The sequence below is a fragment of the Zootoca vivipara genome, chromosome 10, assembly GCF_965207765.1.
Source record: "Zootoca vivipara chromosome 10, rZooViv2.hap1.1, whole genome shotgun sequence".
Classification (NCBI taxonomy): Eukaryota; Metazoa; Chordata; class Lepidosauria; order Squamata; family Lacertidae; genus Zootoca; species Zootoca vivipara.
The window spans coordinates 43810859-43838317 of NC_142593.1; the positions used below are offsets into that span (position 1 = coordinate 43810859).

General features: G+C 43.3%; 2 protein-coding genes across 11 annotated transcripts in view; one reads left to right on the top strand and one right to left on the bottom strand.

The window, feature by feature from the left end:
- HMGCS1 (3-hydroxy-3-methylglutaryl-CoA synthase 1) lies at positions 1–25317 on the top strand. Of its 8 annotated transcripts, none has more exons than XM_088653175.1 (11): positions 1–228; positions 3402–3517; positions 12765–13222; positions 14414–14539; positions 15259–15423; positions 16798–16966; positions 18249–18419; positions 19473–19579; positions 20422–20547; positions 21301–21464; positions 23303–25317. In XM_088653175.1, the coding sequence occupies exons 3-11, from the start codon at positions 12775–12777 to the stop codon at positions 23393–23395; spliced, it is 1569 nt and encodes a 522-aa protein (XP_088509301.1). In that variant the 5' UTR covers positions 1–228; positions 3402–3517; positions 12765–12774; the 3' UTR covers positions 23396–25317. The 8 variants fall into 8 exon arrangements, with proteins under 8 accessions (XP_088509301.1, XP_088509300.1, XP_088509303.1 ...); XM_088653174.1 differs by having other exon boundaries at positions 1–71; XM_088653177.1 differs by lacking the exon at positions 3402–3517 and adding an exon at positions 22171–22210 and having other exon boundaries at positions 23303–24948.
- The window catches only part of NIM1K (NIM1 serine/threonine protein kinase), a 31429-nt gene continuing 28416 nt past the window's right edge, over positions 24447–27459 (bottom strand). For all 3 annotated transcript variants that reach the window (XM_088653178.1, XM_035100392.3, XM_088653179.1), the window contains exon 4: positions 24447–27110. In XM_088653178.1, the coding sequence (XP_088509304.1) occupies positions 26361–27110 (750 nt within the window). In that variant the 3' untranslated portion in view covers positions 24447–26360. The remainder of the gene's footprint in view (positions 27111–27459) is intronic.

A 27459-nucleotide genomic window follows, 5' to 3' on the forward strand; every position in this document is an offset into this window, starting at 1 on the left:
GTCCCATTCAGGACGAGGAGCCGAGAGACAGCGCGCGGACCCTGCAGAGAACGAGCCATCGCTGCACACAGGTGGGTGGGATCTTATTTCCGTCGGGTGCATAGGGAGCACCTGCCTGGTTTGGTGTTAAATTGAAGCTGTCCCGCCCCGCCTCCTCCAGGACCAGGTGTGCTAACACAGAAATCGCATCTGTGTCTACGCAGAAGAAAGCCCCGCAGAAGTCACCAGGTAAATTGTGCTTAGGGTTGCAAGCGAAGGCTGGAATCCTGCACGAGCTTAGCTGAGTGTAAGCCCCATTGCATTCAGAGGATCTTACTTCTGAGTAGACCTGACTAGGATCGCCACCTAAACTAGGTCCCTGATTTTTTCCAAAGACCATTAGGTTTTTTTTAAGGTGCTCAGATCAAAGTTTAGGGGTACTTGCAATTCTAGAGCTGACTGTTTTCTCGGATGGCAGTGGTAGTAATATGTGGCCCCTGGTTACATTTAAAAGGAATATAATTGTTCTGGGGAAAGGATGGGGAACGTTTAGCTTTCCAGATTTTGGTGAACTGTAACTTTGAACAGCCCCTGTAAGCTGTGGCAGCTGGGCGGGGATGATGGGAGTTGCAGATCAGCAACACCTGGAAGGCCAAAGGTCCCCCACACCTGTTCTCCAGTACTAAATAGGACCCAGGATGTCATTATGCCCAGTGTTTCTGCTAAAGAGAATAATTTTCTACTCAGCAGGCTTGTTTGGGTGGGGATGCTTGGCAACATGTCTCTGGTAGGGCCTCCTTAACATGCCATTGTTCCTCAAGAGAAAGATCACTTAAGTTGCCTGGGGTGGTGGTGGTGGAATTGAGCAAGTGGTGATTGCAAGGAGCAGCTACCTCTGATTCCTCACCTGCCCTTAAGGAGGCTCTTCTACCAGGTAAGATTCTACTTTGACCCAGCAAGGTTGCCCAGAGAGAGGCAATAAGCAAGAGAGAGCAGCTCTGCCAGTTTGAACGCCTTATCGTCACTTTAGGTGGGGCTGCCCTGCTGGGAGCAGCTGCTTCTGGCTCGCTCACCCACTCTCTCTGGGTGGCCCTACTGAACCCTGCCTAATGGGAGAGCATAGGTATGGAAGCCTCTTGCTAGGATTCTTTGGGGCTGTCTCTCAGATCTCTGTGTGTGTGTCTATGGGGTGGGGCTGAGCCCAATTCTTTCCACTGCTCCACCCAGAGAGAAAGGGGGTGAGCAAAAGGGAACAGGAATCTCTCCCTCACTCACTTGCATCCTCCCTCTGAAGCAGTGCAGATATGGCACCTTATGGCACCTAGACAGGGAGGCTGAACTGGCAGGAAAAAAACTGATTGAATGTATTTATTGCGCTGAACTCTCCCTCTCCCCTACTGTGTTGCCCAGCAAGAGGGAGGTAAGGTGGCAGAGGCTGAAGAAGCCACTCTCTGCTCTTCCTCTGGATGCTATGACAATTCCAGAGGTACCCCTCAAAACCTGTTGTTCAGTTTGCCCATTTTTGCAGACAAACCAGTGGCAGCTGTTTTCTGGGCGGGAAGATGGGGCATTGGTGTTGCAAGGAGGCAAGTCTCTACTGAAAATGGTGGCTGTTGCACTTCAACAGCTGGGGGGTGGGGGTGGGATCTGTACCAATGTGAGGCTGAGGCTTGGGCCACTCCCCCCTATACTAGCCCAAAGTGATCCAGTATGACAGCACACCCCCAAAGTACAGAAGTCGATAAGACATGCCAAGTCAAAGAATTGCTTGCTGTTGAACAGTGCAGCCCTATGGAACACATTTACTCAGTTATTTTTATTTCCACTAAGTTTAGTGGGGTTTGCCTCCCCAAAAGTGGCTATCTAGGAATGGCAGCTGCAGTTGACTTCTGCAAGGAAGCCACGAAAAACCCAAAAATTGCGAGGAAATCTTTTCCCTGATGATCCAGATAGGCTGCCTTGTTAGATCTGGAGATACTCTGAGAAGGGTTTTTTTGCTTGCTATAAACTGAGCACCAGTTCATTTCCCAGCCCGAGTCCAGCCACCAATGTCTTTGTTGGGTGGTGGGGAAATTGTGTCTCACTGTAGTTTGTGAGCTCTGGAATAAAAACTAGAACCTCTCAGCTTTTTTAAAATCTTGGAAGCTTATAATGTCCCACCCAACCAGAATTATTTCTACTTTAGGAACCCTGCTTTCTTTCATTACAAGCCAGCTACACCCTCTGATCAACCAGACATTAAAACCAGGGTAATTTTAATTGTAAAATATAAATCTGCTCAGCTGACTTGTTAATTACTGTAGAGTACAGCTACCAAGTGAGATTTAGTGATTGGCCTTTGTTCTAGGATAGACAGGAGAACTCTAAAGCTGATAGATCTTGCTGTCTTAAGAAATAAATGCATTCTGTGAACCTAGTGGGCATTTCTTGTGCCTGGTCAGACATATAACCCTAGAGCAATTAAGGGCTCATCCACACTTAATTTTTGACCCACACTTTCTAGGAACAGGTTTCTGGTTCCCTGGTTTGTGCTAAACCATTTCCTTTTTGCCCAAAGCTTTCTCCAAGAAAACCCAATTTTTAACGCTGAATTGGAGCAAGATTCCTATTTGTTCTGATTCAGCAGTAAAGAGCAGGTTTCTGTGGGGAAAGGGGGAAAGGGCACAAAACAGCCCCACTTGAACCAGACCTGGGAAGCCCAGACCTTTGCTTAGAAATGTGGAGCAAAGGTGAATGAGCTCTCTGTTGCTAGAGCTTTGTGGTGACTGTTGTTGAAATCTACCTTGGCAACCCTACTCTGGGGATGTAGCCTAGGGACTAGCAGTTCCATAGGGAAGTCCCTGAACTCTAGCAGAGAGAGAAGTGCAGCTTTATTGGCTGGATCAGGTCCTTCTACAGCAGTGTTTCTCAACCAGTGTGCCTCCAGATGTTTTGGGACTACAACTCCCATCATCCCTAGCTAGCAAGACCAGTGGTCAGGAATGATGGGAGTTGTAGTCCCAAAACATCTGGAGGCACACTGGTTGAGAAACACTGTTCTACAGTACTGGTCATAAACATTGTACTTTCCACAAGTTTTGGACTACAACTCCAGAAGAATCATCATGACATCATCATCAGGGATGATGGGAATTGTAGTTCATAACATCTGGCAGGTGCCACACTGAATGCCTCTCTTCTAGAGCATTAAAAATGGCCAAGTGTGCTTTTTTCAGTGTGCATATTGACCAAGGAACAGAACTGGATTAGGAGTTGGCAGGTATGCCTACTGGTGTTAAATTTCCCACTTCTATCTGCAGTTATCTTCCCTAGGATTTTTTTTTTAAATCCCTACATATGGTGTGGGGAGGAATTGATCTTGTGGGAAATACTTCTAGCAGAGAGTCCTCTTTCAGATGTGCCAGAGGTTTTTTTGCTTCTAGGAGCGTTCCATCTCACAAGTCGCTGCCTGCAAGTCTAAAGTGGTATAGCCACGTACAGAATACCACCTCTGCTAAGTACAGTATAAGGCTAAAATCCTCTACACACAACACAAAAAGTAAGTCCCATTGAACTTGCTGGGTTTTAAACTAAGAGCTTGCTTAATGATTCCACGGTCCATCTCTTAACAGATCTTTCTGAGGGATCTCAATGGAGACTGGTGTGCAAGGATATGCAAATTTGTGAAGTGTTCCACTTTTGTGTTGGATTGTGACCTCCTGTTTCCACAGAATGCCATAGGGAGGCCAATATGATGCTTGTTTTAAAATAAGGGCAGAGCATTTATCAGGTGTGGCTTGTCTGTTTTTTTAAAAAATCATTTGGCTTGATCTAGTTACAGCAAAGTCTCTGATCACAGTGGAAAGAGTTCTATCGCTACCAATTAAAACTGAGACTGCGTAGTTGTGGTTGCATCACATCACACACCCTGTTGCTCTTCTTCCTTGGACACTGATCTTTACTAGACAGAGTTGAATATACAATGTAGGTCATTAAACTAAACCCATTAAAGAAATGCCATTGTCATTTCTTTAATGGATTTAGTGCTCAGTGTACCTCCAGTTTCTAGGAGGTACCTGTCCATTTAATCTTGCTGTACCATGTAGTCTGTTTTTCAACTGATCATACATCATGCCTTAGTATTTCATGATTTCATAGTATTGTTTGCTTTTGAAAGGCCGAGGCATTCTTGTATCAGCCTCTGAAGTACATTGGGACAGCAAGTGCCTCTTGAGATTTTTCCCCTGAGGGTAGCCTGCCTGTAGGACAAGATGGAAAATGGATGCTGTGTTGTGGCTAGTAGATTTATTCTGGCATAAACCTGAAACTTCAAGATGCTTTCTAACTTTGAGGATGATGCTTTTTTTTGTCTTCCATGTAATTTTTTTCTTGCTAAAATGTGTGTTTTGCTGCATCTGGCAGCTCAGAAATTGAAAGTTTCTCTTCTGAAAACTCTTATATTAATCTTAATGTGTCCTCATTCTCTTCTTCTTCTCTCTCCCCCCCCCTTTCCCTGAAATGACTTGAGAAATTGGACTGTGTACAGTTCTTCCTTGTTTGGCTCAGAAGTATTCTGCTGCTGCCTAAAAACGTGAGCTGCAAGTAGATGAAAATGCCTTTCTGAATTGTTTCAGGTCTGGTTTTGTAAGAGCCTCACTTTCATAGGGTTGGATTTCCCTGTGTGGGCTCCTGATGCCTCTGGGTGAAGAGATGGAGGAGACCAGTAAAAAATAAGCTGCAGGACATGTCCACTTGCCTGAGGCTGTCATTGCTGCTGCAATCCAGGCCCAAACTATGAACAATGTAGTCTGACAACATAGCAATGCAGGTTATAGACGGTGACTACCCCAGGCTGGGGTGGAACGTTCCGACTCTCATGAAGAAAAGGAAATGACGGCTGCTTAGGCTTTCAGATTCTACATCTGGGGGAGAGAAGGTCTTGTCAGGTTTGCTCGTAGATATATAGTGACCCTTGTGGTTGTGAGACAGTGACGCCTTGTGGCTGTTTTTAGTGCTAGATTTTGAGATGTACAAAATCTTTGAACACCAAGTACTTCTGGAGCAGCAGAACTTACAGTGAGTTAGCAAATGATGACTAATGGCCCCTCGCAGTTGTTATGATTTTTATGGCTCAACCTGCCCCTGTTGTGTTGGCTGGGATTGATGGGTTGCAGTCCAAAGCATATATGGAAGGCACCAGGCTGGGGAACGATAAACTTTAGCCACTCGCTAAAAGCTCTTCCATAGTATCTTGGTGAGGATGTGGCAGTAGAGCACTGCTTCCTATCGCAGTGGATTCACTGCCTGAGCCACATCACACAACCTTTTTAATACAAGTTGCTGTGATTGGAAGACAAAGTGAATACAAGGGTGATGGCCCATAGCCACAAACCTTTTTGTGGAAAAGACACGTGCCTGAACATGGTGTTTTAAATACTGTGTTTTAAAATTGCTGTAACATGCCCTGAGACCGTATGATTAAAGGCAAGTAATAATAAAATTTATCAATAAAATTATTAACAGGATTACTATACTTACTGAATCATCAAAAACCTCTAAGCTATTTACATAATCAAAACAAAATTAAAAAATTCACTCCAGCAGCACCTTAGAGACCAACTAAGCTTGTCATTGGTATGAGCTTTCATGTGCATGCACTTCTTCAGATATTTACATAAAACAGTGGATTAATCTTCTACAACGTTTGGTTCTTGCCAAAGATAGGAAGGGGAAAGTGTATAATTCTTTTACATAATATCCCTTTCTTTAAAACCCCAACCACAGAATATGTACTAGATGTGCTGATTGGCATAGAATAAGTAGATTAAGTCAATTGCTTAATGATTTCCTGGAAAGGAAATTTGCAGAAGGCTGTTGCTCATACATCAGTTTTAATCCTCTAATTGCTCATGGTAATACATTTTAAAAAGGTATTCTAAAGTGACCCTTCTACAAGTAGGCTCTTTCACAATCATCTCACCTTATTGCAAAGCAGCAAGCTTACAAAACAAAGCTCTCCTGGGTCACCTCTATTGAAATACCCCTTTAGTCAACTATGTAGCTTGAAAGAAGCCCCATTGATTTCATAAAGTGACCTCTCAGGAATTATCATTTCAGCCACAGCTCAAGTAATATGTAGGTCTGCGAAACGGAAATCAGATTTTAAAAAATATTTTAATATTTTTCATATAAATTTACAGGGAGAAACCTGTGCCTCTGCCTCCAGTTGTGGGAATTCCAACTCCCAACATCCATGGCTCATGGATGATGGAAGCGGCAGTAGTCCTATTGCCATGCTCCTACTAAATACTGAGGTCAAGAAACTTGAGCAGCAGCGGCGGCGGCGGCAAGCGTGTGTTCGTGATGCGTCTGCATATGGCAAACCTAGTGGCAGGGGGTTGTGTGCTTGCTTGCTTGTTTTAATACACAGTAGGAGTTCAAGGCAAAGTAACTAAAGGCGGCTGACCTTCACAAGGCACCATTTCTTTATGTACGGTACACGCAGAGGAGGCGTTGCCTACATTTTGAGGTGCCACGCGCCACGTGCGTCGGGCAAGCCGATCCGGGTTTGCCCTGCGTCACGTGTGAAAGGGCCCCGCCGTGAGTGACCTCGGAGGCAGGGACTTCCCCTGCCTCCTTCCCACGCATTCCCTGTGTGCTAGTTCCGTATCGTCCTCGGCTGCAGCCGCCGACACCCCCCGTGCGCCGCTTCTCGGAAGTGAACGCGCAGTGGCAGCTCCAGGAAAAGGCGGCGGCGCGGGACCCTTCGTTGCCTTCGCTCGGCGGAGTGAGCGCAGAACGCCCTCGAGCCAGGGAGGGGCGTGGCTTACTCAGCCGCGTCAGAAAGAAGGGGGAAGTGGGCGCGGCCGAGGGAGGGAGCGGGCGGGCGGCCGCGCCCCGCGTTTTCAAGGTGACAGCGGCGGGCTGGGGCCGGAGGGCCCGCCATGAGGAGCGCATGCGCGCTGGGCCGACCCGGTGCCGTCCGGAGCCGGTGATGGGGTTTCACTGCGTGTGAGTGAAGCGCGGCTGGGGGGGGGGAGTTGCGGGGGGAACCGCGCCGCCCTTGACCTCGATGAGGACGCGGAAGCAGCTTCTGCCCCGATGTTTCCTGAGGGATGTGGCGGTGGTGGGGGCTTTCATCTGGATGGCTTATATATGAGGGAAGGGCGTGCGGCCGCTCTGCCTGACAGGGAAACTGAGGCAAAGGCCTCAGTTGCGAATGGAAGCGATTATCTGGCCACTTGAGGCCTATGGGTGAGGTGGAGTGGGGGGCATAGCTGCCAAGTTATCCCTTTTTTACAGGGATTTTCCCTTATGCTGAATAGGCTTCCTCGTGAGAAAAGCGAAAACTTGGCAGCTATGGTGGGGGGTCATAAGGAAAATGGGACCTGGCACCGCCCCTATAGTTATATGGGTGGGTGCTCTGACTGCCTGACAGGGAAACTGAGGCAAAGGGTCCCTTACCACGAAAGTGGAGTTACAGAGCTCTCTGATTTAATTCAGGGTGTGGGTGGGGAGAGGTTTCTTTCCTTCCCAATTCCCCTTTCTCTTCTACTTTTCCTTCCCAATTCCCCTTTCTCTTCTACTTTTCCCTCACAAGAGTGAAGGGAGCTGCCTTGTCTAGTTGGAGCATTGTTCCGTCCAACTCAGTGTATTCTTGCACCGGCTGGCAACAGCTCTCTAGGGGTTCAGCTGGGTGCAGAGGATTGGACTAGATGATCCTTGCGGTCCCTTCCAACTCTGTACTGGGGACCTTAAGCATGTGACATGCTGCCAAGCTATTTGCTCCACCTCCCCTAAAAATAAAAAAAAGCCTCACGGTGTGCTTGTGTGTGTTTACATGGAAGCAGTCCCCATTGTGTTCATGTTTTCTTTGTGCCTGTTACCTGCCCTTCTCTGGTTTTAGCAGCCGACTGACACGTAACACATTTGACCGAAGGAGGTTTCCTTAGCAGTGGAAGAAGAGTTCACCAGTTGTATTTCTGTCATGTATGCGCAGGTATCCTTCCAGTAACATAAAGGTAAAGGGACCCCTGACCATTAGGTCCAGTCGTGACCGACTCTGGGGTTGTGGCGCTCATCTTGTGTTATTGGCCGAGGGAGCCGGCGTTCAGCTTCCAGGTCATGTGGCCAGCATGACTAAGCTGCTTCTGGCGCACAGAAACGCCATTTACCTTCCCGCTGTAGCGGTACCTATTTATCTACTTGCACTTTGACATGTTTTCGAACTGCTAGGTTGGCAGGAGCAGGGACCGAGCAACGGGAGCTCACCCCGTCGCGGGGATTCAAACCGCTGACCTTCTGATCAGCAAGCCCTAGGCTCTGTGGTTTAACCCATAGCACCACCCGTGTCCCTCCAGTAACATGGATGGCCACATTTTTCTTTTTTAAGCATAACATACGTGGCAAATGACTGCCACACTTCTGTGCTTTCTGCCAGAATCGTAGAGTTGCCAGGGCTTGTTATATCTGGATATGAAACTTGTTAATCCAGGCAGGCTTCTGGTACAGTCATACCTCGGTTTAAGTACGCTTCGGTTTGAGTACTTTCAGTTTAAGTACTCCGCGGACCCGTCTGGAACGGATTAATCCACTTTCCATTACTTTCAATGAGAAAGTTTGCTTCAGGTTAAGTACGCTTCAGGTTAAGTACAGACTTCCAGAACCAATTATACTCATACTTGGGGTTAAGTACGCTTCAGATTGAGTACTCTGCGGACCCGTCTGGAACGGATTAATCCACTTTCCATTACTTTCAATGGGAAAGTTTGCTTCAGGTTAAGTATGCTTCAGGTTAAGTATGGACTTCCAGAACCAATTATACTCATACTTGGGGTTAAGTACGCTTCAGATTGAGTACTCTGCGGACCCGTCTGGAACGGATTAATCCACTTTCCATTACTTTCAATGGGAAAGTTTGCTTTAGGTTAAGTACGCTTCAGGTTAAATACAGACTTCTGGAACCAATTGTGTACTTAAACTGAGATACCACTGTATTTAGGACTATGATTGGTGTGCAGAACATTAGTCCAGTTGTGGATAGTTGAATGATCTGCTGCTTGTGTGGGCTTTACAGGTCATTTTTATATTTGTTTGTTTCGTGACAAAATATCTGAAGTGACTCAGGATAGTAGAGATAATTGATATATACAGTAAACAGTTGTTATCCAATTTGATTTTTGGTTTGAGAAGGGATTTGTTTCGTCTTTTGCCAACATAGCTCCAATGCAGTCGTTTGCCCCCTAAGAGACCCAAACCATTGATAAAGGGGTTCTTGTGTATACACATTGAAGCAGGCAGTGAGTGTGACTCACTGATTTTCCCTGCAGGACATACCAGTGAAGCAGATTTGCTGTGGCACTACCAGGCTGAAACTCAGACCCACTTTTTCAGTGACCATATCACTGAGGAACATGTAGTGTTAACTTCGGCAGTGTGATATTTGGCAGTTCCCCAGTGTCAGTCCTGGTTCCTGGAGAGGGTTTCAAACTGTTGTTTTGGGTCCTTAGTCAGCAAAGCATTGTATAAACTTTTTAAGAGTGAGTAGATAAATTGTTTTGTCTGATAGTTGCTATTTTCTGTGGGTTGGAGGTAAGCAGCACAAAAAGAATGGAGAGCTGGTAAGATTAAGGGTATGTCAAACCAAGACAAGCACAAATCAGGTAAATTTAAGTCATTCTGCCTTTTGCCCAATGGAGACTCACTTGGGAGGAGCATACACCTCCCTAGCATGGGCTGTGTTTAAAAGCCATCACCAATCTTCTCAGAGATTGGTGCCAATGGAGGGCTGTAGCAAAGGGCTGTCTTGGAGTACTGCTGGTTGGAGGTGAGCAACTGATTGGATGGCTGAGATGGTTTCTGTGTTGTGTTTTTGTTCTGCAGGATGTTGGGCAATTACTAGTGTGGTAGTTAAAGAATGCATGAGTCAAGAAGGGTTTCAATCTTATTTTCAGGTGGAGAAAGAAACCAGGTTTTGCTGCATTATTGGGCATTCTTATTACTGGTGGGGTGATTTAATGACATTAATTTTAACCGTTCCACAATGGTACATTTTCTTAATGGATATGAGGTATTGTTTGGCAAACTACTGGCCAAGAAGAAGCTGATACTGCAGGCAAATGACTGCTGTCTTTAGGGATGTTCAGAGTCATGACTCCATATTACTTTGTTTTCTTCTTAAGTTGTCATTGATTATGAAGGTTGTTTTCTATTAAGGTTCAACAACTCAGTTTTCCACAACTGGGGCTTGACTTAACTCAGCTGGTTAGAGTGTGGTGCTGACGTGTAGGTAGCAGGCCCTGCCCTGCTCTTGTTTCCCAGCAATTAATTTTCGGAGAGATACTGCCTTTGAATCTGGAGGTTCCATTTAGCTTTGTCAGTTGATCTGTCAAACTCATTTTCTAAAAACTATTGAACACAACAATTCAAACAGCTAGGCTGAGCTTCATTGTAGCATAAGTGGTCCCCAGCACACTGGACCCAGTGTAATGAAATTTTGTATAAACTATTGGGCTGTGAAAGCAAACATAGAAACCTTGTATGTGGTATGTTTATCCCCATGATCCATCAGCAAGTAACAAGCTGTTTGGGCCAATAATCATTGATTAGACGGACCTCTATAAAATTTGTCTAATCTCTGAATTTAAAATCAAAACGATAGAATTGTAGAGTTGGAAGGGATCCTGGGAATCATCTAGTCCAGCCCCCTGCAATGCAGGAATATGCAGGTGGCCTGTATGGAGATCGAACCTGCAACCTTGGCATTATCAGCACCATGCTCTAACTATGATTCTTTTTTAGAAGACTCAGGGCCACATCTTGTTGCAGCAAATTCTGTAAGTTATTTACTGCGTGGATCAGTTCTTCCTTATGCCAGTCTTGAATTAACAGTAGGAATTAAGTTATTAAGTTCCAAATAGTATTTAAAATGTTGTTATGACAAAAAAGTCATATTGAAATATTTTAAAAGACATACTTAAAAATGTGAAAACTAGTCAAATCTGCAAGAATTAATTCAATAACAGATTTTCCTTCTGGCCTTCCTATTCCCAAGTCTCCATACTTCATTTGCACAGTGGTGAGAGTTGTGTGTGGTGGTCCCATACAACTAAGGAGTGCATTTGAATATTCCAAGCATGCGCTACAAATTTATGCGTCATTGTATGCATGTTGGATGAGGCAGATGGCCCCATACTGGGACAGAGTTGGTGTTCCTCTTGTGGGTCCCAGTCTGCAGACCGATCAATGTCCACAGAAGGGGAGCCCCAGAAGTCATGCAGGGTAAAGAGTTCTACCCATCATTTTCAGCTGCCTACCTGCCTCTTCGCTTTATCTTTATTAGGATTTCTATTTCCCTAAGGAATTTACATGATCTGCCCACTTGAAATAAAGTTCTCTTCATTCCAATACCACGTTGGATGATACGCCTTTTGTCTCATATCCATTTGGCAGTTCTTTGAAGTTTGCATTTCATACAGGATGTTCCATAAAGATAAAGATTGTGTCTGGATTTGCCATTCAAAATAATTACACAAGACTACTGGTACATGCTGCTTTACTCCTTCAGAATCTCTTTGATGTCCAGTAAAAAAAGCTGCACATGCTGAATGTCCCCAATTCGCCCCCACTCTGTGAGTGAAAGACTTGCTTCAGTGGTTGGACTGGGAGGGAAAACCCTGTTTGAGACCTTGAAAAGCCTCTGTCAGTTGGAGTGGTCCAGGGATAGGGAAGTTCTGGCTCACTAACTGAAGTTGGATTACAACTCCCATGGATGGTCATGGGTTCCCTATGGAACAGTGCTCTGACTCAGTTTAGGGCAACTTCATATAGAATATTCTTTTCATTTTTCCTCTGCCTCCAAGCTTCGTAGTTGGGAAAGAACGAAGTACATGCTGATGCAAATATTGTATCATTTTCAGTTGCTGTTCAAATCTGAATATAATCTGAATATAAACAAAGGGATGGGTTTATATTACTTGTAGGGAGCAGCTGCAAGCCTTTATTCCCCTCCCCTTCCTGCAACAGTAAGATTGTTGTTGTTTTTTTCTTCTTTTTTGGGGTGGGGTGGGGTGGGGTTAACTGCCAGTAGATGGTATGATGAGATTAACCAAGATTCTATTCTTTGTAACACAGAGACAAGAGGACCCTGGTGGTGCAGTGTTTTTAAAAACACTGACTAGAAAGGCATGGCCTCTTTGCTGCAGGTTGGAATGTCTGTGGTTATGGGGCTGTACACAGAGTACCTCCTTGTCTAAATTGGTTTGAGAGTGTCTGACGTAAGAGATCTTCTCAATCTGAGTAGTACAGTTGCCTGTACAGACTTGTAGTGTCAGCTAATAATGGCTTACATATCAGCTGGACAGCAGAGGTTGGGATAAAATAGCTCTGCTCCAGTTCTACATACATGACAATTTGTTAAAATGTGTTTGGGATTGCAGCTGTAGTCTTGGTCTCTTTAAAATCAGTGATTGGTGTGGGCAGAATTACAGCTGTGCAGACTATAGTGTAACTGTCAGATTCCTCTTCTGCTCCGAAGTAGCTTTTTGAACACTCTGCCAGGTGTCTTTCCTGCATTGGGGGGTTGGATTAGATGACCTTTGGATGCACTTCTAATTCTTTTATTCTACATACCTGCTTTTATGGTCATTGCCCTATTAGTTGTTGGACTGCTTGTGAGTCAAAATATTTTATCAAAACTTTTAATCTCCACCCCTGTGCTTTCAGTAAGCCTCACTGAATCCATTGATACTTTAATCAAGCTTTGTTCACTCCATTCAAATAAGCACTATTAACTTCTTTTCTTTCAGCTACACCACCATGCCTGGATCTCTTCCTGTGAATGCTGAAGCCTGCTGGCCAAAAGATGTGGGAATAGTTGCTTTGGAGATCTACTTCCCTTCCCAATATGTTGACCAGGCAGAGTTAGAGAAGTTTGATGGCGTGGATGCAGGGAAATACACTATTGGCTTGGGTCAGTCCAAGATGGGCTTCTGCTCGGATAGGGAGGATATCAATTCGCTTTGCCTCACTGCAGTCCAGAAGCTTATGGAGAGGAACAGTCTCTCCTACAACTGCATTGGGAGACTTGAAGTTGGAACGGAGACGATCATCGACAAGTCCAAATCGGTAAAGACTGTCCTGATGCAGCTTTTTGAAGAATCTGGCAACACAGACGTGGAAGGCATTGACACAACCAATGCATGCTATGGTGGCACTGCTGCACTCTTCAATGCTATCAACTGGGTTGAATCCAGTTCCTGGGACGGTGAGTTTGACATCTCAAGCAATCAGTATTTCTTATAATTTGCCAAAAAAAGGAAAGGAAAGGAAAGGAGAAAGGAAAGGAAAGACATACAGATCTAATCCTGTAAATAATAGTCATTTCAGGACTATGAAGTCCTGGCTGTCCTGTTCTTGTGATTTCAGGAAGGCTTGATAAAAGCTAATTCCTAGTCCACTATGCTCATTCATGCTTAGTGGATATTACAAGAGGAAAAAAAGCAGAGGGCAGTGATCCTTTGCAAATACCAAGCAGGGGAGTAAGATTTTGCAGGAATACAATTGGCCTGTGAAAATGAGCTCCTATCCCACTAAACCTGTTAATAGTTTCTTGTACTGAGCCAGCACTTCACTCATCTGTACTGAACATACATACTATTGGTTGCAATGCAAACTAGCTGGTGGAATCAGACTGGATAACATACTTTGAATCAGTGACTGTAGCATTCAGTGCTTATGCTAATTGGAACCTTTTCTCCCTCTTTCCAAACTTCCCGGTGACTCCTAAGCTGCCCATCTGCAATTGCCCTCAATTTTGTTCCTTGCTCAAAAATGATCTGCTTAACAGGATGTTTGTATGACAAACAAAATTGTGTGAGAATAACTTTGTATGCATTAACTATTGTGCATGTTAATTGGTGGCTGTGGGAATTTCAGATTGACTTCTTGTAATCTTTTTCCCAGTGACCACGCAGCCCAATTCTCTGCATATTTACTTTGAATTCTGTAGGGTTTACTGTCAACCACAGAGCCTAGGGCTTGCTGATCAGAAGGTCGGCGGTTCGAATCCCCGCAACGGGGTGAGCTCTCGTTGTTCTGTCCCAGCTCCTGCCCACCTAGCAGTTCGAAAGCACATCAAAGTGCAAGTAGATAAATAGGTACCGCTCTGGCGGGAAGGTAAACGGCATTTCCGTGTGCTGCTCTGGTTCGCCAGAAGCGGCTTAGTCATGCTGGCCACATGACCCGGAAGCTGTCTGTGGACAAACACCGGCTTCCTCAGCCTATAGAGCGAGATGAGCGCCGCGATCCCAGAGTCATCCGTGACTGGACCTAATGGTCAGGGGTACCTTTACCTTTTTACACGTGTATATAGCATTGCAGTCAATGTAGCCAATGTAGCCTCAGCTAAAAATGACTTTTATGCAGCTTTTTTACAGCATTTGTTTGTGTTTTTCAGGGCGTTATGCACTTGTTGTTGCTGGAGACATAGCAGTGTATGCCACTGGAAATGCTAGGCCAACTGGAGGAGCCGGTGCTGTTGCTATGCTTGTGGGACCAAATGCACCTCTTATTTTTGAGAGAGGTTAGTTTTCTCTTGCAGGCTAAATATTCATAGAGCAGATTCCAGCAGTATTTTAGTTCAAATGAACAGCTTGTGCAAGCATTCTTCACTTGTGAAATGCCACAAGAGCAAGCTAGTGTTAGGATTGCCTTTTCCTAGATTTCAAACTATGCTGATTTGCCCTTATGAGAAAAATTAAGCAATTTTCCAGTTCACAGAATGAAAGCCATAAACCTGCATGTGTTCACTCCTCTGGAGCTCATATGAGTAGACTGATTGTGTGAGCAGTAATCTCTGCAAGTGAGCTGCCTGGAACATCAGCCTGTTAAAATATTAACAAATAGCTATCTGTACTGCTCGGCATTTAGTATTCTAGTATTCTTTTTCCTGATCATATTGCGAAGTGGAATAACTTTTCTGTTCACCACCACCACCTCCCACATTCAGCAGATTAATCTTTGGTTGTACAAAGTGCATCTTATTTATTATTATTATTATTATTATTTATTGAATTTATATACTGCCCTATGCCCGGAGGTCTCAGGGCGGTTCACAGAATAAAATCAAAATATAAAACCACACCACAACCTAATCAAATAAAAACAACAACCCAACCCCCCCCTCAAAAAACCCACATTTTAAAAAGGCATAGGATGTCAGTCATGTTTTGAGTTAAGAAGAGTACCTTATTAATGGACTTCACTGCAGCATCTCTTTCAAGTCTGACTTCTTTTCCCTAGGATTGCGAGGGACCCACATGCAGCATGCCTATGATTTCTATAAGCCTGATATGGTATCTGAGTATCCTGTGGTTGATGGGAAACTGTCCATACAATGCTACCTCAGTGCATTAGATCGCTGCTACACTGTCTATCGCAAGAAAATCCATGCTCAGTGGCAGAAAGGTATGTCTTGCTAGAAAGTACCATTGCAGAATCAAGGCATTTCTCTCTCCCCCCCCCCCACCAGCTTCTCGGATCCTGTCCTCTTCCACAGAATTTGGAAAACTGTCACAGACTTATAAACCATTTTGCCAGCTATAGCAAATGACTGCACAGAATTCTGCTGCTGATTCAGGAGAGCAGAGTCTCTTGTGTTTGAATGCCTACCACAAGCACATTATAGCCCGTTGCTCACACATCTGCCCCTGCGGCATGGGATTACTGTTGAACATGCCCTATATTAGATTTCATTTTGAAAAGTATTTTTATCCTGTTCTCCAGCTGCAAAAGGCTTCCAGGGTGGCCTGTGGTGATCAATAATAAGATGGTCCCTGCTCTAGGCTTACAATCTAAAATAGAGAAGACAAAAAGAAAAGAAGGTGGAAAAAAGTAAACCTAGGCAGGCATTCATTGCTATAATAATATTTCTAGCAGGGAAGCAGCCTTTTCTGGCTGGGGTGGATTTTTAAAGGAATTGACAATGAGTGATGAGAATGGGATAGATGAGTAGTGCAGTAGTGGAGCAATAGATAAGAAACAGCTAGGTTGATTAGGAGGAAATTTCTTTGTTTCAAGAGTGGGGTGTTGGGAGGAAGATCTAGGCTTGGGTTACTAGACACAGTGACTTCTGTTCTACCTTCACTGTTGGAGGCAGCATGCAGTGGGGTCGGTACTTGGGTTGTGCTTGCAGGCTTCCCACAGGCATCTAGTGGGCCTCTGTGAGAGCACAGGATGCTAGGCTTGGTGGGTTGTGGTCTGATACACCATGGCTCTTCTGAGGCCAGGTTGATGGACACAAGAGTTGGTTCCAAGCATATCCAACAGCATGGGAGTAGGAGGTAGACAAAGTATGCCATAAGCAAATGAGTTGTGTCACACAATAGAAATGCGAAGGCGAGTAAGAAGATGTGATAAGGGTGAGAAGTTGTTGGAGCAGAGGATTAAAGTGTACTTAATCTCCGATACCAGAATGAGAAACCAGTGACCTTCCAGAAGTTGTTCAACTGCATCTCACATCAGTCCCACCCGGCATAGCCACTGGTCAGGAATGATGGAACGTTTAGTCCAGGTTTTGGAGAGCCATAAATTCCCCATCCCTGCTCTAAGCAAAGATCTGAGCCCATCCCAAATTTAGTTGGGATTTTAAATAAAAGGTAGTGTAAAACGAATTTCACATTGCAGAAGTAAGAAAACTCAAATGTTAAAACTTGTAGCCTGATCTTTTGCTTGTTTACTTGGAAATAAGCTTTGCTGCGTTCAGTAGTTCTTTCTCCCAAGCAAGTGTACATAGGACTTAGGCGGAATAGCATCCATGTCCTGTTTCTTTTTTTATTCCAGAGGGAGTTGACAAAGATTTCACCCTGAATGACTTTGGTTTCATGATCTTTCACTCTCCATACTGCAAACTTGTACAGAAATCTGTAGCTCGTCTGTTGCTGAATGACTTTCTGAATGATCAGACACCCACAAAAGAAAATGGCATCTATAGTGGCCTGGAAGCTTTTAGGTAAATAAGAAAATTCTTCAGTACGAAACATCAATAAACTTGTATCTGGAAGTAGTTCTATAGCTGACATTGATCCATTTTATGTATGATCTTTTTTATATACTGTAGCTCTTAAAATTTAAGGGAGTGGATCTGGAATGCCCTTTCATAGCTGCCTTAAACTTTGTTTTGATAAGATTCATCTTATGCAAAGATTTCTTGGGGGGAAAATAGGTGGAAAAGAATGTATCACTACGGTAGGTTGATTATTTAACAATAGCGGACAAACTGGGAGCAGTTAGCTTGATTTTAATATGTGAAGATAGCCTGGGGAACCCAAAGAGGATAAGGTTATTCTACGGTGTAGCTTAATCCTAATCACCATTACTTGGAAGTACTGTAAGTCCATGTGTGGAATTTACTTCCTAGTAATTTACTCTCTTTTGCTATCTCATTGTGTTGCAGCAAATGCACCATCAAGGCTAACACATTTCTTGGCCTGGTTTGGATGATTGTATAATAAGCTATGCAAATAAGGCTTTCATTTACAGACACAACTATTTCTCTCCCCGCTTCTCCATATGACTGAATGCACTGTGGAAAATCTGCAAAACCATAGTTTCCATTTTGGACCAAACATGGGGAAACCCTGGATACTGGCTTCAAGGCAAGCTAGCATTTTAAAAACATGGTTTAAAGTTTAAGATCTCAGCTTCTTCTCAAAGGATATTAAAGAGCTAGAACAGAAGAGGGCTATTGCACTCATGCCCTTCTTTGTAGGCTTCCCACAGGCACCTGGCTGGCCACTTTGAGAACAGGATATGGGATCAGATGGGCCATCAGCCTGATCCAGTGGATGTCTCTTAATGTTCAAAGCTTGTAACCAAAGTTTCTGGTTCAGAAAAAAATGGAAACAATGGCTTTATAGACTTTTACATTGCATTGAGGTACACTGAGAACAGAAGGAAAGAAGCAGCTTCTTCACTATTGCCTGAACACGGCCAATGTGAAAGTTAGTATTGGAACTACCGTAAATATTTCAGTGTGTGACTTCAAATTAAAATTGTGCATGTTCTTCAGTATAATAAATTGGCTATATCAAATTGAAATGGGTATGACTGAAGGAAAAGTGATATGTCTTGTGTAGCACAATCTGGGTGCCTTAAAAAAACAAAACAACCTGGGATAACTTTAGAAATCAAATGGAGCAGACATGGCATGTTTATAGGTTTGATAGCCTTCTGCTCTAGTAGTCTTTCAAGATTTTAGTTTTTCTTCTAAATGCTCCCCTTGCTGTCTTCAGAGATATAAAACTAGAAGACACCTACTTTGACCGTGATGTGGAAAAAGCTTTTATGAAGGCCAGTGCTGAGATTTTCAGTCAGAAAACCAAAGCTTCCTTGCTTGTATCCAATCAGAATGGAAATATGTACACGCCTTCTGTCTATGGCTGCCTTGCTTCTATCCTAGCACAGTAAGTATGAAGGAAGGAAGGATCTGAAGCTGGGTTTGAGGTGTTTGTATAATTATCTAACTGATGTTGGGTATCAGATTCCTAAAGGACAAGCTTGCTTTAGGTAATGGCTCAGCCCCACATTCTTCTTGTGAAATTTGTAAAAAGCAGAATGCCTTTGAGAATGCGCAGGGTGCCTTCCCTTCTCTACTGAGTGACCAGCTATAACTTTAACACCACACTTCAGAAGGAAATAATTCCCAGATATGAGTGCAACTACCAAGCAGTGCTGAACCTTGCTGCTTTTTGCCTTTTGAAACTAATTAAACACCATCTAAAGGTGATGTCCAAAGTTGTTGAAAAGTCTGCGACAATTGTCACCGTATATTTGAGTTGAATGACAAAATTTAAAGCACAAAGGTGACTTAATTGTAGATTAAAACTTCTCCAACAATATAGATGGCAACTACCTATATTGGGCAGACAGCAGTAGGAACTGTGGCTACTGAGCTGCTCCATGAACAATCATAAGTTCGCAGAATATCTGTGTGCTTTTGATAAAACACACTCCACGCTGCTGTTACTGCTTCAAACAAACTAAAACTAGCACACCTGTTTTTATCAACATCTGTGTATCTTTGTAGCCATACTGTGCATTTCCTTAGTTATTTACATGTACCAGAAGTTATTTGGGATAACTCACTTGTGCAAGTCCTGGCTTTGCAGCTGAAGAAAGAGGGAAGAGAGTCTGAACACTGGTAATCTTCTACTTGAGGCAGAACCAATAGCCTTCAGCTAAACTCTTACATGTTTGAAGATAATTACATGGCCAGTGGTTGCTTGTTAGCAGAAAGAGAGGAAAAGATTTGAAGGCAGTACAGGATGGAGACAGCTTATTACCTAGAGCTGCTGGCACTGAGATTGGGGATAAGGACGAAAGGAAGCATTCTATGTGCCCTAGGTTTCATTAACCTAGGAACGAGCCAACTAAATCCTTTTAGACAAATAATCACAAAATATTTGTGTATTTTCTCTAATGTACTTTTCATTAACACCTTGTTCTCTGGCATGCAGGTATTCTCCTCAGCAACTGGCAGGGCAGAGGATTGGAGTCTTCTCTTATGGCTCTGGGTTTGCTGCTACCCTCTACTCCATCAAAGTTAGCCAAGATGCAACCCCTGGTGAGTAAAATCACCAAGGTTTCCTATACACAACCCACTTGTAAAGTTAGTGTGTCACTGATAGTATCCAGCCAGTATTTTAATTTAGACTCCTGTTTCTGAACAGAGTCTAGCCCAGGGTTGTGGAACCTTCAGCCTGTTCCAGCAGGCTCTTCTTAAGTTCTTAGCCCTCCATAGGTTATTGGGTGCCAGTGGTTAGGGATTTGCTGCCCAGGTGTTGCTGGGCTACAACAGATCTGGCCTCATCTCTGGCCTCTTATGATGTTTTGAGAACTTAGGAAAGGGCAAGCTATGTCTTGATATAACAATTAATGAACTTTTACTACGGTACTACTACAGCTAGCTATAATACATGAGGGTTAAAGGTAAAGGGACCCCTGGCCATTAGGTCCAGTCGCAGATGATTCTGGGGTTGCGGCACTCATCTCGCTTTATTGGCTGAGGAAGCCGGTGTACAGCTTCCAGGTCGTGGCCAGCATGACTAAGCCGCTTCTGGCAAACCAGAGCAGCGCACGGAAATGCTGTTTACCTTTCCGCTGGAGTAGTACCTATTTATCTACTTGCATTTTGACGTGCTTTCGAACTGCTAGGTTAGCAGGAGCAGGGACCGAGCAACGGGAGCTCACCCCGTTGCGGGGATTCGAACTGCCGACCTTCTGATCGGCAAACCCTAGGCTCTGTGGTTTAACCAGGGTTAGGTTGGAAAAATAGCCCCCACTCTTTCACAGTATAATAAGAAATCAAGCTGCTGCTGTTTCTAACATATTCTTCATTGTCAAATCATAGAATTGGAAGGGACTAATAATTCTTTTTAGAAAACATGTTACTGCTTTCTACTGCAGGCTCTTCTCTGGATAAAATAACAGCAAGCCTCTCTGATCTGAAGGCAAGGCTCGATTCAAGGAAATGCATCTCGCCAGAGGTGTTTGCAGAAAACATGATGCTTAGACAAGATACTCATCACTTAGGTGAGCGATGGTTGGATTAAGTTCTGCAAATGTCTGCCATAAATTCAGTGATGGCTTCTATTAGGTAACCGTTGATGATAAAGCAGGCCCCGAAAGCTTATTTCCCTTTTTAAAATAATGAGGTTGGCTTCTAAGCCTTCTGGTTATTGTAAGATATGTTAACCAACTTGACCATTACAGCTTTGATTTGAAATATTTGGATAACTCTACCCATATTGAACTGGCAAAAGGCTTTTCTTTTCATGCCAAACATGGGCTTATAAGTTAACCATGAATTAAAACTGCAATCAAGAGGACAGCAGGACCTGGTTCTCAACTTCTCAGGTCTTCAGATTAACAACTTCATGATGGAACTGAAAATCTAATCGTGCTGTAAGCACTGAAATAGTGGACAAAAGTGTATTGTGTGCCCCATTTCCACAGCTCCACTGGAGTGTGATAATGGAGGGGTGGAGGCATTTCATACTCTTCTTTGGGAGCATTGCAAGCCTCCTGTGCATCTTCTTATAGAGAAGACAGTGAAGGCGCTTGCCTTCCCAATACCCTTGAAACATCTGAAGATGAAGCACAACTTGCTTCAGTTCTCTGCACTTCCATGTAACATAGCACTAATCCCTTCATGGTGTGTGTCTGTTGCACAAGATAAAAGAAACCAGAACTTTTCCAACATGACTCTGTATGTAGTGAGGTCAAAGATTAAGCTAACACCAGGACTAAACTTATTTAGAGCTTCTGCGTTCTGTCTTTTTATAGCCAACTATATTCCACAATGTTCAGTGGATGATCTATATGAGGGAACATGGTACTTGGTGCGAGTGGATGAAAAACACAGAAGAACGTATGCTCGTCGCCCCATGCTGGGTGATGGGCCCTTGGAAGCAGGAGTGGAAGTTGTTCATATGGGCCTTGCTCATGAGGTAAGTGTAAAAAGTCTCTTAATTCATTCTTTTAACATCCAAGGGCTAGTGCACTCCTGATGGCGTTGATCTCTTATTTGTGGTTTAAGACATCAGGAGCAGAATTTAACACTACCCCCACCCCAATCTGCCTTTAATGCGATTCATAGATATCTTGGCACTGATATGAACAATTGTTTTGGCTTACCAGTTTCCTTCCTTGAGCGGAATAATAATAGTACCCCAGCCACTGTGGGCAGCTTCCAACAGATATAAAAGTATAATAAAACACCAAGCATTAAAAACTTGCCCATGCGGGGCTGCCTTCAGATGTCTTCTAAAAGTTGTATAGTTATACAGTATATCACATTGACATCTGATGGAAAGGCGCTCCACAGGACGGACACCATTATCTGGAAGGCCCTCTCTGCCTGTTTCCCTGCCTGCCCTCTTCGGTTTCTGGTTAAGCAGGGAAACCAGTGACCCTTAACTATTGTTTAAAGTTGGTGCTGGCATACCTATGGATTGAAGCTAAGGTGCACATGGGCCTGGGAAGGAGGAGGGGAACATGCTTTCCAGGAGGGAATGTTCAAAGATGTGGTCTGCTTCCAATCGCTTTAAAAATGATTCCCTGCTCCATTATGGGTGGAGCAGCCACAGCAAAGGGTGGCTCTTTGCTAACCTTTCCTTTTTTTTATTTCTCTTTGTTACCAAAACTAAATTACAGACTATTAAGCACATGTAGCGGATGTGTAACTGCTATTCCAGTAAGTTACAATCTTCAGTAATCTACAAACCCTGTCAGATCACACACACCCTCCCTTTCCCTGCTCTTATATTATATGGTTCTTCTCCCACTTACCTCTGCAGTTTGTCAGTCTCTTTCTCTCTCTCTCCCCCCACCCCTTGTGCACTCTGCCAAACTTCCATTGTCGGGCATACAAAACATTTTGCTGTCTTTGATAAAATAACAGGTATTCCCTTACACCTAGCATATTTTATCAGTTCCAGCAAGATATTTTTTAAATCCTTTCTTAAGCCTGTAATATGAAATTTCACAAGTAACCTCAGCAGTCCTGTCCCAATATCTAGAAACTTTAGGGAAACCACACCAAAAATGCAAAAAGAAAAATACTTGGCACTAAGCAAGACACAATTCCTCAGGTTATAGTATTTACCTTGTGAATTCTGTCTTAGTTTTTGTAGCATCATATCCCATCTCTCTTCATAGATTAGGTTTTCATTACATTTAGACATGGATAATGGCAGAATTTTTCCGTTCTAAAACATGCCCAACTATTTCATGATAATGCTGTTGAAAGTTACCAAAATCATTGCAATTGATGGATATGCTATAAATCTGGGATATGATCATTCTTTGGATTTTCTTCTGTCAGTAATTCCTCCATTTCAGATACTTGTCCATTTTGTTGTAATGAACCCCATTACAGAATACCAAATTCAATAATATTGATACAAATCTTCAACCCAGCATTCTCCAACTTGTGCCTTCCAGGTGTTTGGAACTACAATTTCCAACACCCCAGGAGGTTGGAGAAGGCTGCTGTGTAACCTGACATTCTTTGAACTTCTAAGACGGGAACGCTGCTTTTCTCAAATTGGATCTAGAAATCTAAATATAACCTATGTTGTGTCCAATTCTGAAAACTTCCTAGAGACCTTATTGTGCAGGATAGATTCCAATGGAGAATTGTCTGGACAAAGTATTTGGAACTAAGTTACTGTTGCCTAATACCTGGGCTTTCTCAATGAGTTTTGAAACAAAATTAAAGTAAGATAATTGGCAGCTGTGCTTTTTAATAATGTGTTCTAATCTGTGGCTTCCCCCCCTCTTCCAGCATATCCCTAGCCCTGCCAAGAAGGTACCAAGAATTCCTGCAAAAACAGACTCAGAAGCCGTTGCTGTTTCCCTTTCCAATGGGGAGCATTAAGAGACCTCTGTGAGGTGGGAGTTGGAAAAGTTGGGGAGGGCTGAGGATGTATACGGGAGTAACTGTTAATACCCATGTTTTGCTGTACAGTACTGCTTAGTTGGGAGCATGAAAAACTGTTAATCTTGAGGCTCTGTCTTTTGATGCAGTTTGTTGATATGTAGTTAAATAACACTAAAAAAGTTTGCTAGCTTCTTGGAACAGAAATGGCCAAGGGCTCTAAGAAACTGTTTTAAAACATCAGCAAATGGTTCAAGAAAAGGTATTTAAATTTACAGAGGGGTAGCCATGTTAGTCTGTTGCAGCAAAAAAGACAGCAGAGTCTTTTGACATCTTAAGTTTAGTTCTACAGCTGTTTATGCTGTAAAAAATGTATCACTTAATCTTTAAGGTGCCATAAGACTCTTTGTGTTTAGTTTAAGCTTGGGAAGTCTTCAGTTGTGCTTGTCCTACTCTATTTTAATGAATTAATATCCAGAGTGGAAGTGAGACTTCTTTTAAAAGCCATTATGGAGAGAAATTAATGTGACCTAAAGCTATTTGTGAGTCATTTTATCTTAAACGTTAGGGTTCTATGTGCCTTAACAGAATAAGCACCCGATCTCTTAAATACAAGCCTTGTTCTACCCCCTCAAAACATGCTATGCATTTGAAAGGGGGTAATCGTCTTGTTTTTCAAGGTGCTATTAATTGGAGAAAGTCCCCCCCCATTGACATATTGGTTCAAACCCATCTTGAAAGTTGGAGGTCTGTGACATGGTTTCCAGTTGTATGCTTATAATATTAAAGCTCTCACTTCCCAGAAATCATTTTGCAAAGCTAAGAAGTGCATGCATTTGGGAGAGAAAACTCTCTTGCCCCTAAGTGCTCTTGGTGGCTACTTAGAAATAGTTGGAAAGTTAATTCCTTTTGAACCTCTTGTATGTAATCTTTTATAAAGGTTGCTTAAGAGCAGGCTTCGCCATACTCTGCTTCTACAAAAATGCAAAGAGCTTGTCAAAAGCTCAGCCCAAGAGCCGTGATTTGATCCTGAACTTTTTGCTCCTTGCGATTGTTTTAGGTGTGTGGTGGGGTTGTTCTGCAAGCTGTAGCTCTGAGGTCATGTATAAATAGCTTCATATTCCAAGCATATTTAAAACTCCATTTCACTTCTGCAAGGAATACTCAAAAGGCTGCAATCCTCAAAGCACTTACCTTAGAATAGGCATGCACAACTTGTGACCCATTGAGTGGAACACTGCTCACCAGCTATGTATGATGGCTTGCCGGGCGCTTGCTAAAATTGACCAGTGTTGGCTGCCTGCCAGAGACTTGGGGAAAAACGGTATGTGTTGAGAACCTGGCTGGGCATATACAGGGCTTGTGAGGGGTTGCCTTTGGCCTGCAAGTTGTTCTGCTCTAGAACGGTCCTGTTTATTATAATCATACACTTGCTGTAGTGTAAGTGCTTTGGCCATTGCAAGTATATTGGGTGGGCCTAGATGAACTGGAAGCAAAGGGAAAGTCAGCTCCTGGCTTGTAAAATACATTGTGTTTACACTAAACTTACACAATTTGTCCTGTTTTTATTTTGCTTTGGAATACTTCTGAACTAATGCATACTATGCTAAGTTACAAGATGCAGTGTTCTGGGGCTCTGTAGTTTGTTTGTTTTAAGCAAATTACTTGGGTTTGATATGGCTTGTTGGGAAAAAAACAGTTTGATTTACACCACTTTTTTCTCCATTTGTGCTAAGTGCTGTGGCTATATAAAAACAAAGGAGAGGATCCCAAGCTTGGTTTTGTTCACAGGCTGGCTATGTATCAAGTCCATTGCAGGCAATGGACAGGCTAAGAACACAGCACCAAATCTAACATTTATAAACCTCAAACGCAATGAAGCAGATGCCTTGCAAAATAAACACTGAGCTATCTGAACTGCCCATGTTGGTGTAGTTATGCTTTGTATCCAAACCAAGGAGGATGAACTGTGGCTGCCCAGAGGGCAGATCTGATTAAGCAGATGAGTTGTCAGTGGCCTCCACATTCAAGACTTACCCTGCTGGAGTTAGAAGGGAACAGGGTGAACCTCAATATTTCCTGCACTGCAGGGGGGTTGGACTTAGATGTCCCTTCCAACTCTATAATTGTACAATTTCTCTTTAGGAGTCATTGCTGAACCTTAAAAAAGCAAAAGCAAAGATCACAATGTTACACACATGGGAGGAGGAGAAAAACAGTGGGTAAAATATTTATGAGTGCTATTCAGTAAGTGCCTGCAGATGTGTATTTTCAGGACCTGCCCTCTTCCTGTGACAGAAAATTGCTTTAACTGTTATTAATGCTGAAATTTAAAGAGTTGTAACTTATCCTGGGACCTGCTAGTGAAGGGCAGGTAATAAATTTAATAATAGTGTTAACTATTATCATTACTTATAATCCGAACATAACTAGGGAGACCTTCCAAAGGATTCCCACACTCCTCAATGCATGTGAGGCAGGGCTGGAAGCAAGAGTTCACCTATATTAACAGACCTTAACATGCTGTCTAAACTCACCCAAGTGAAATGCAGTGTTAGTTCCAGACAGCAGCCTGAGCCACAATTCTAAGCATGTTTACTCAGAAGTCCCACTGGGACTTGCTGCATGATAACTATACTTAAAATTGTTCATCTACTTGGGAGTGGGAATAAACCCCCACTAAGTACAATGTGACTTTAAACATATAATGGAATTGCACTGCACAGTTATCATTTATCCTGATTTTACAGGCCAATTCCTTGCAGCTGAGCTTAAAAACTCAACAGCCCTCAAATAATATACTTTACTAGTTTACTTTTGGATATGTATCTTACATGAGGAATTTTAAGGCATCATTTTTTATTTTTTAAATTCAAAATTACAAAAACGCTAAGAACAAGAGCTGACTCGTAGCAGACAAAGAGGTGTCGGCAAAGTTTGCCAAACACCAAGACAGCTGCATTTTTTATAAAATCAAACAGAGCTTAGATGAGTGTTTGAGGCCGCGATAGGTAGACTGCTCTTTCTTCGACTCTTGCTTCCTGAATTCTGGTTGGCTGATTATATGAACCGCTTCCACGGCCCTTTTCTTTTGCACCCTGTGCAAAATAATTCGGTAGATCCCAGTTACTGAGCTTTGGGAATCTCTCCTGTGGTTATTCTGAATATGCTCCTCTGTGACCCCCAAATTGTTCAAGATTTTTTTCACTTCGGCGTCTTCCTCTCCGAGTGTTCCACTCCCCGACAAGTACTTTGGATCCAGTTTGAAAGGTTCCAGGGGCTTCGGATACTCCACTCCTTTCATCCATTCGCTGTTCATAATGTACTCAATGGAATAGCGTTCTGACGGTACTGGCTGCAGGATTCCCCGAATCAGCTTCTGGCAAGGTTCCGAGAGGAACGGCGGCAGGACATACATCCCCTCGAGAATAGTCTTCTTTAGTTTGCCCACTGTGTCTGCTCGAAAGGGCATCATCCCAGTCGTCATAAAATACAGAAGAATTCCAAGTGCCCAGATATCCACATATGCCCCAACGTAGCTTTCGTCCCTGAAGAGCTCTGGGGCAGCGTAAGGAGGGGAGCCGCAGAAAGTGTTCAGTGTTTCCTCTTTCTTACTTATCGTGCTGAATCCAAAATCCCCCACTTTCACACAGGTGTTACTGGTGTAAAATACGTTTTCAGCTTTCAGGTCCCGGTGAATTATGTTGCTCTCATGCTGCAGAACAAAGAATAAAAATTAACGTTCAGCTTTCATAAATGTTTTCCACTGTGCTGCAAATGCGAACATGGAAGTCTTTTGAAATAAGAACAATTAGTCTTTTAGAAGTGAAGTATATTTTAGCTAGTCTTTTGTACAAAACCACCAGCAGGGCTGTAGCCGCAGGAAGGCAAACGAAGATATGGGCCACTGAAAGCTATTCCAAGCCCCTCCCTGAATGTTTTAGCTTTCATTTAACCCTTCTTCCCTTGTCCCCCACATCCTAGTAATTTTCTAGCCATTTTGTTTGTGGAGATGTGCAGAAAAGAACACAGGCAGCATTCTGCCCAGTTGCCCTCTAAATGTT

Bases quoted from the DNA above. Each gene is read 5' to 3' on its own strand.
- HMGCS1 (XM_035100387.3), top strand. From the start codon at position 6,914: ATGCGCGCTGGGCCGACCCGGTGCCGTCCGGAGCCGGTGATGGGGTTT. The intron at 16,967-18,248 runs GTAAATAAGAAA...TGCTGTCTTCAG, and splicing joins AGTGGCCTGGAAGCTTTTAG to AGATATAAAACTAGAAGACA. The intron at 20,548-21,300 runs GTGAGCGATGGT...GTCTTTTTATAG, and splicing joins ACAAGATACTCATCACTTAG to CCAACTATATTCCACAATGT.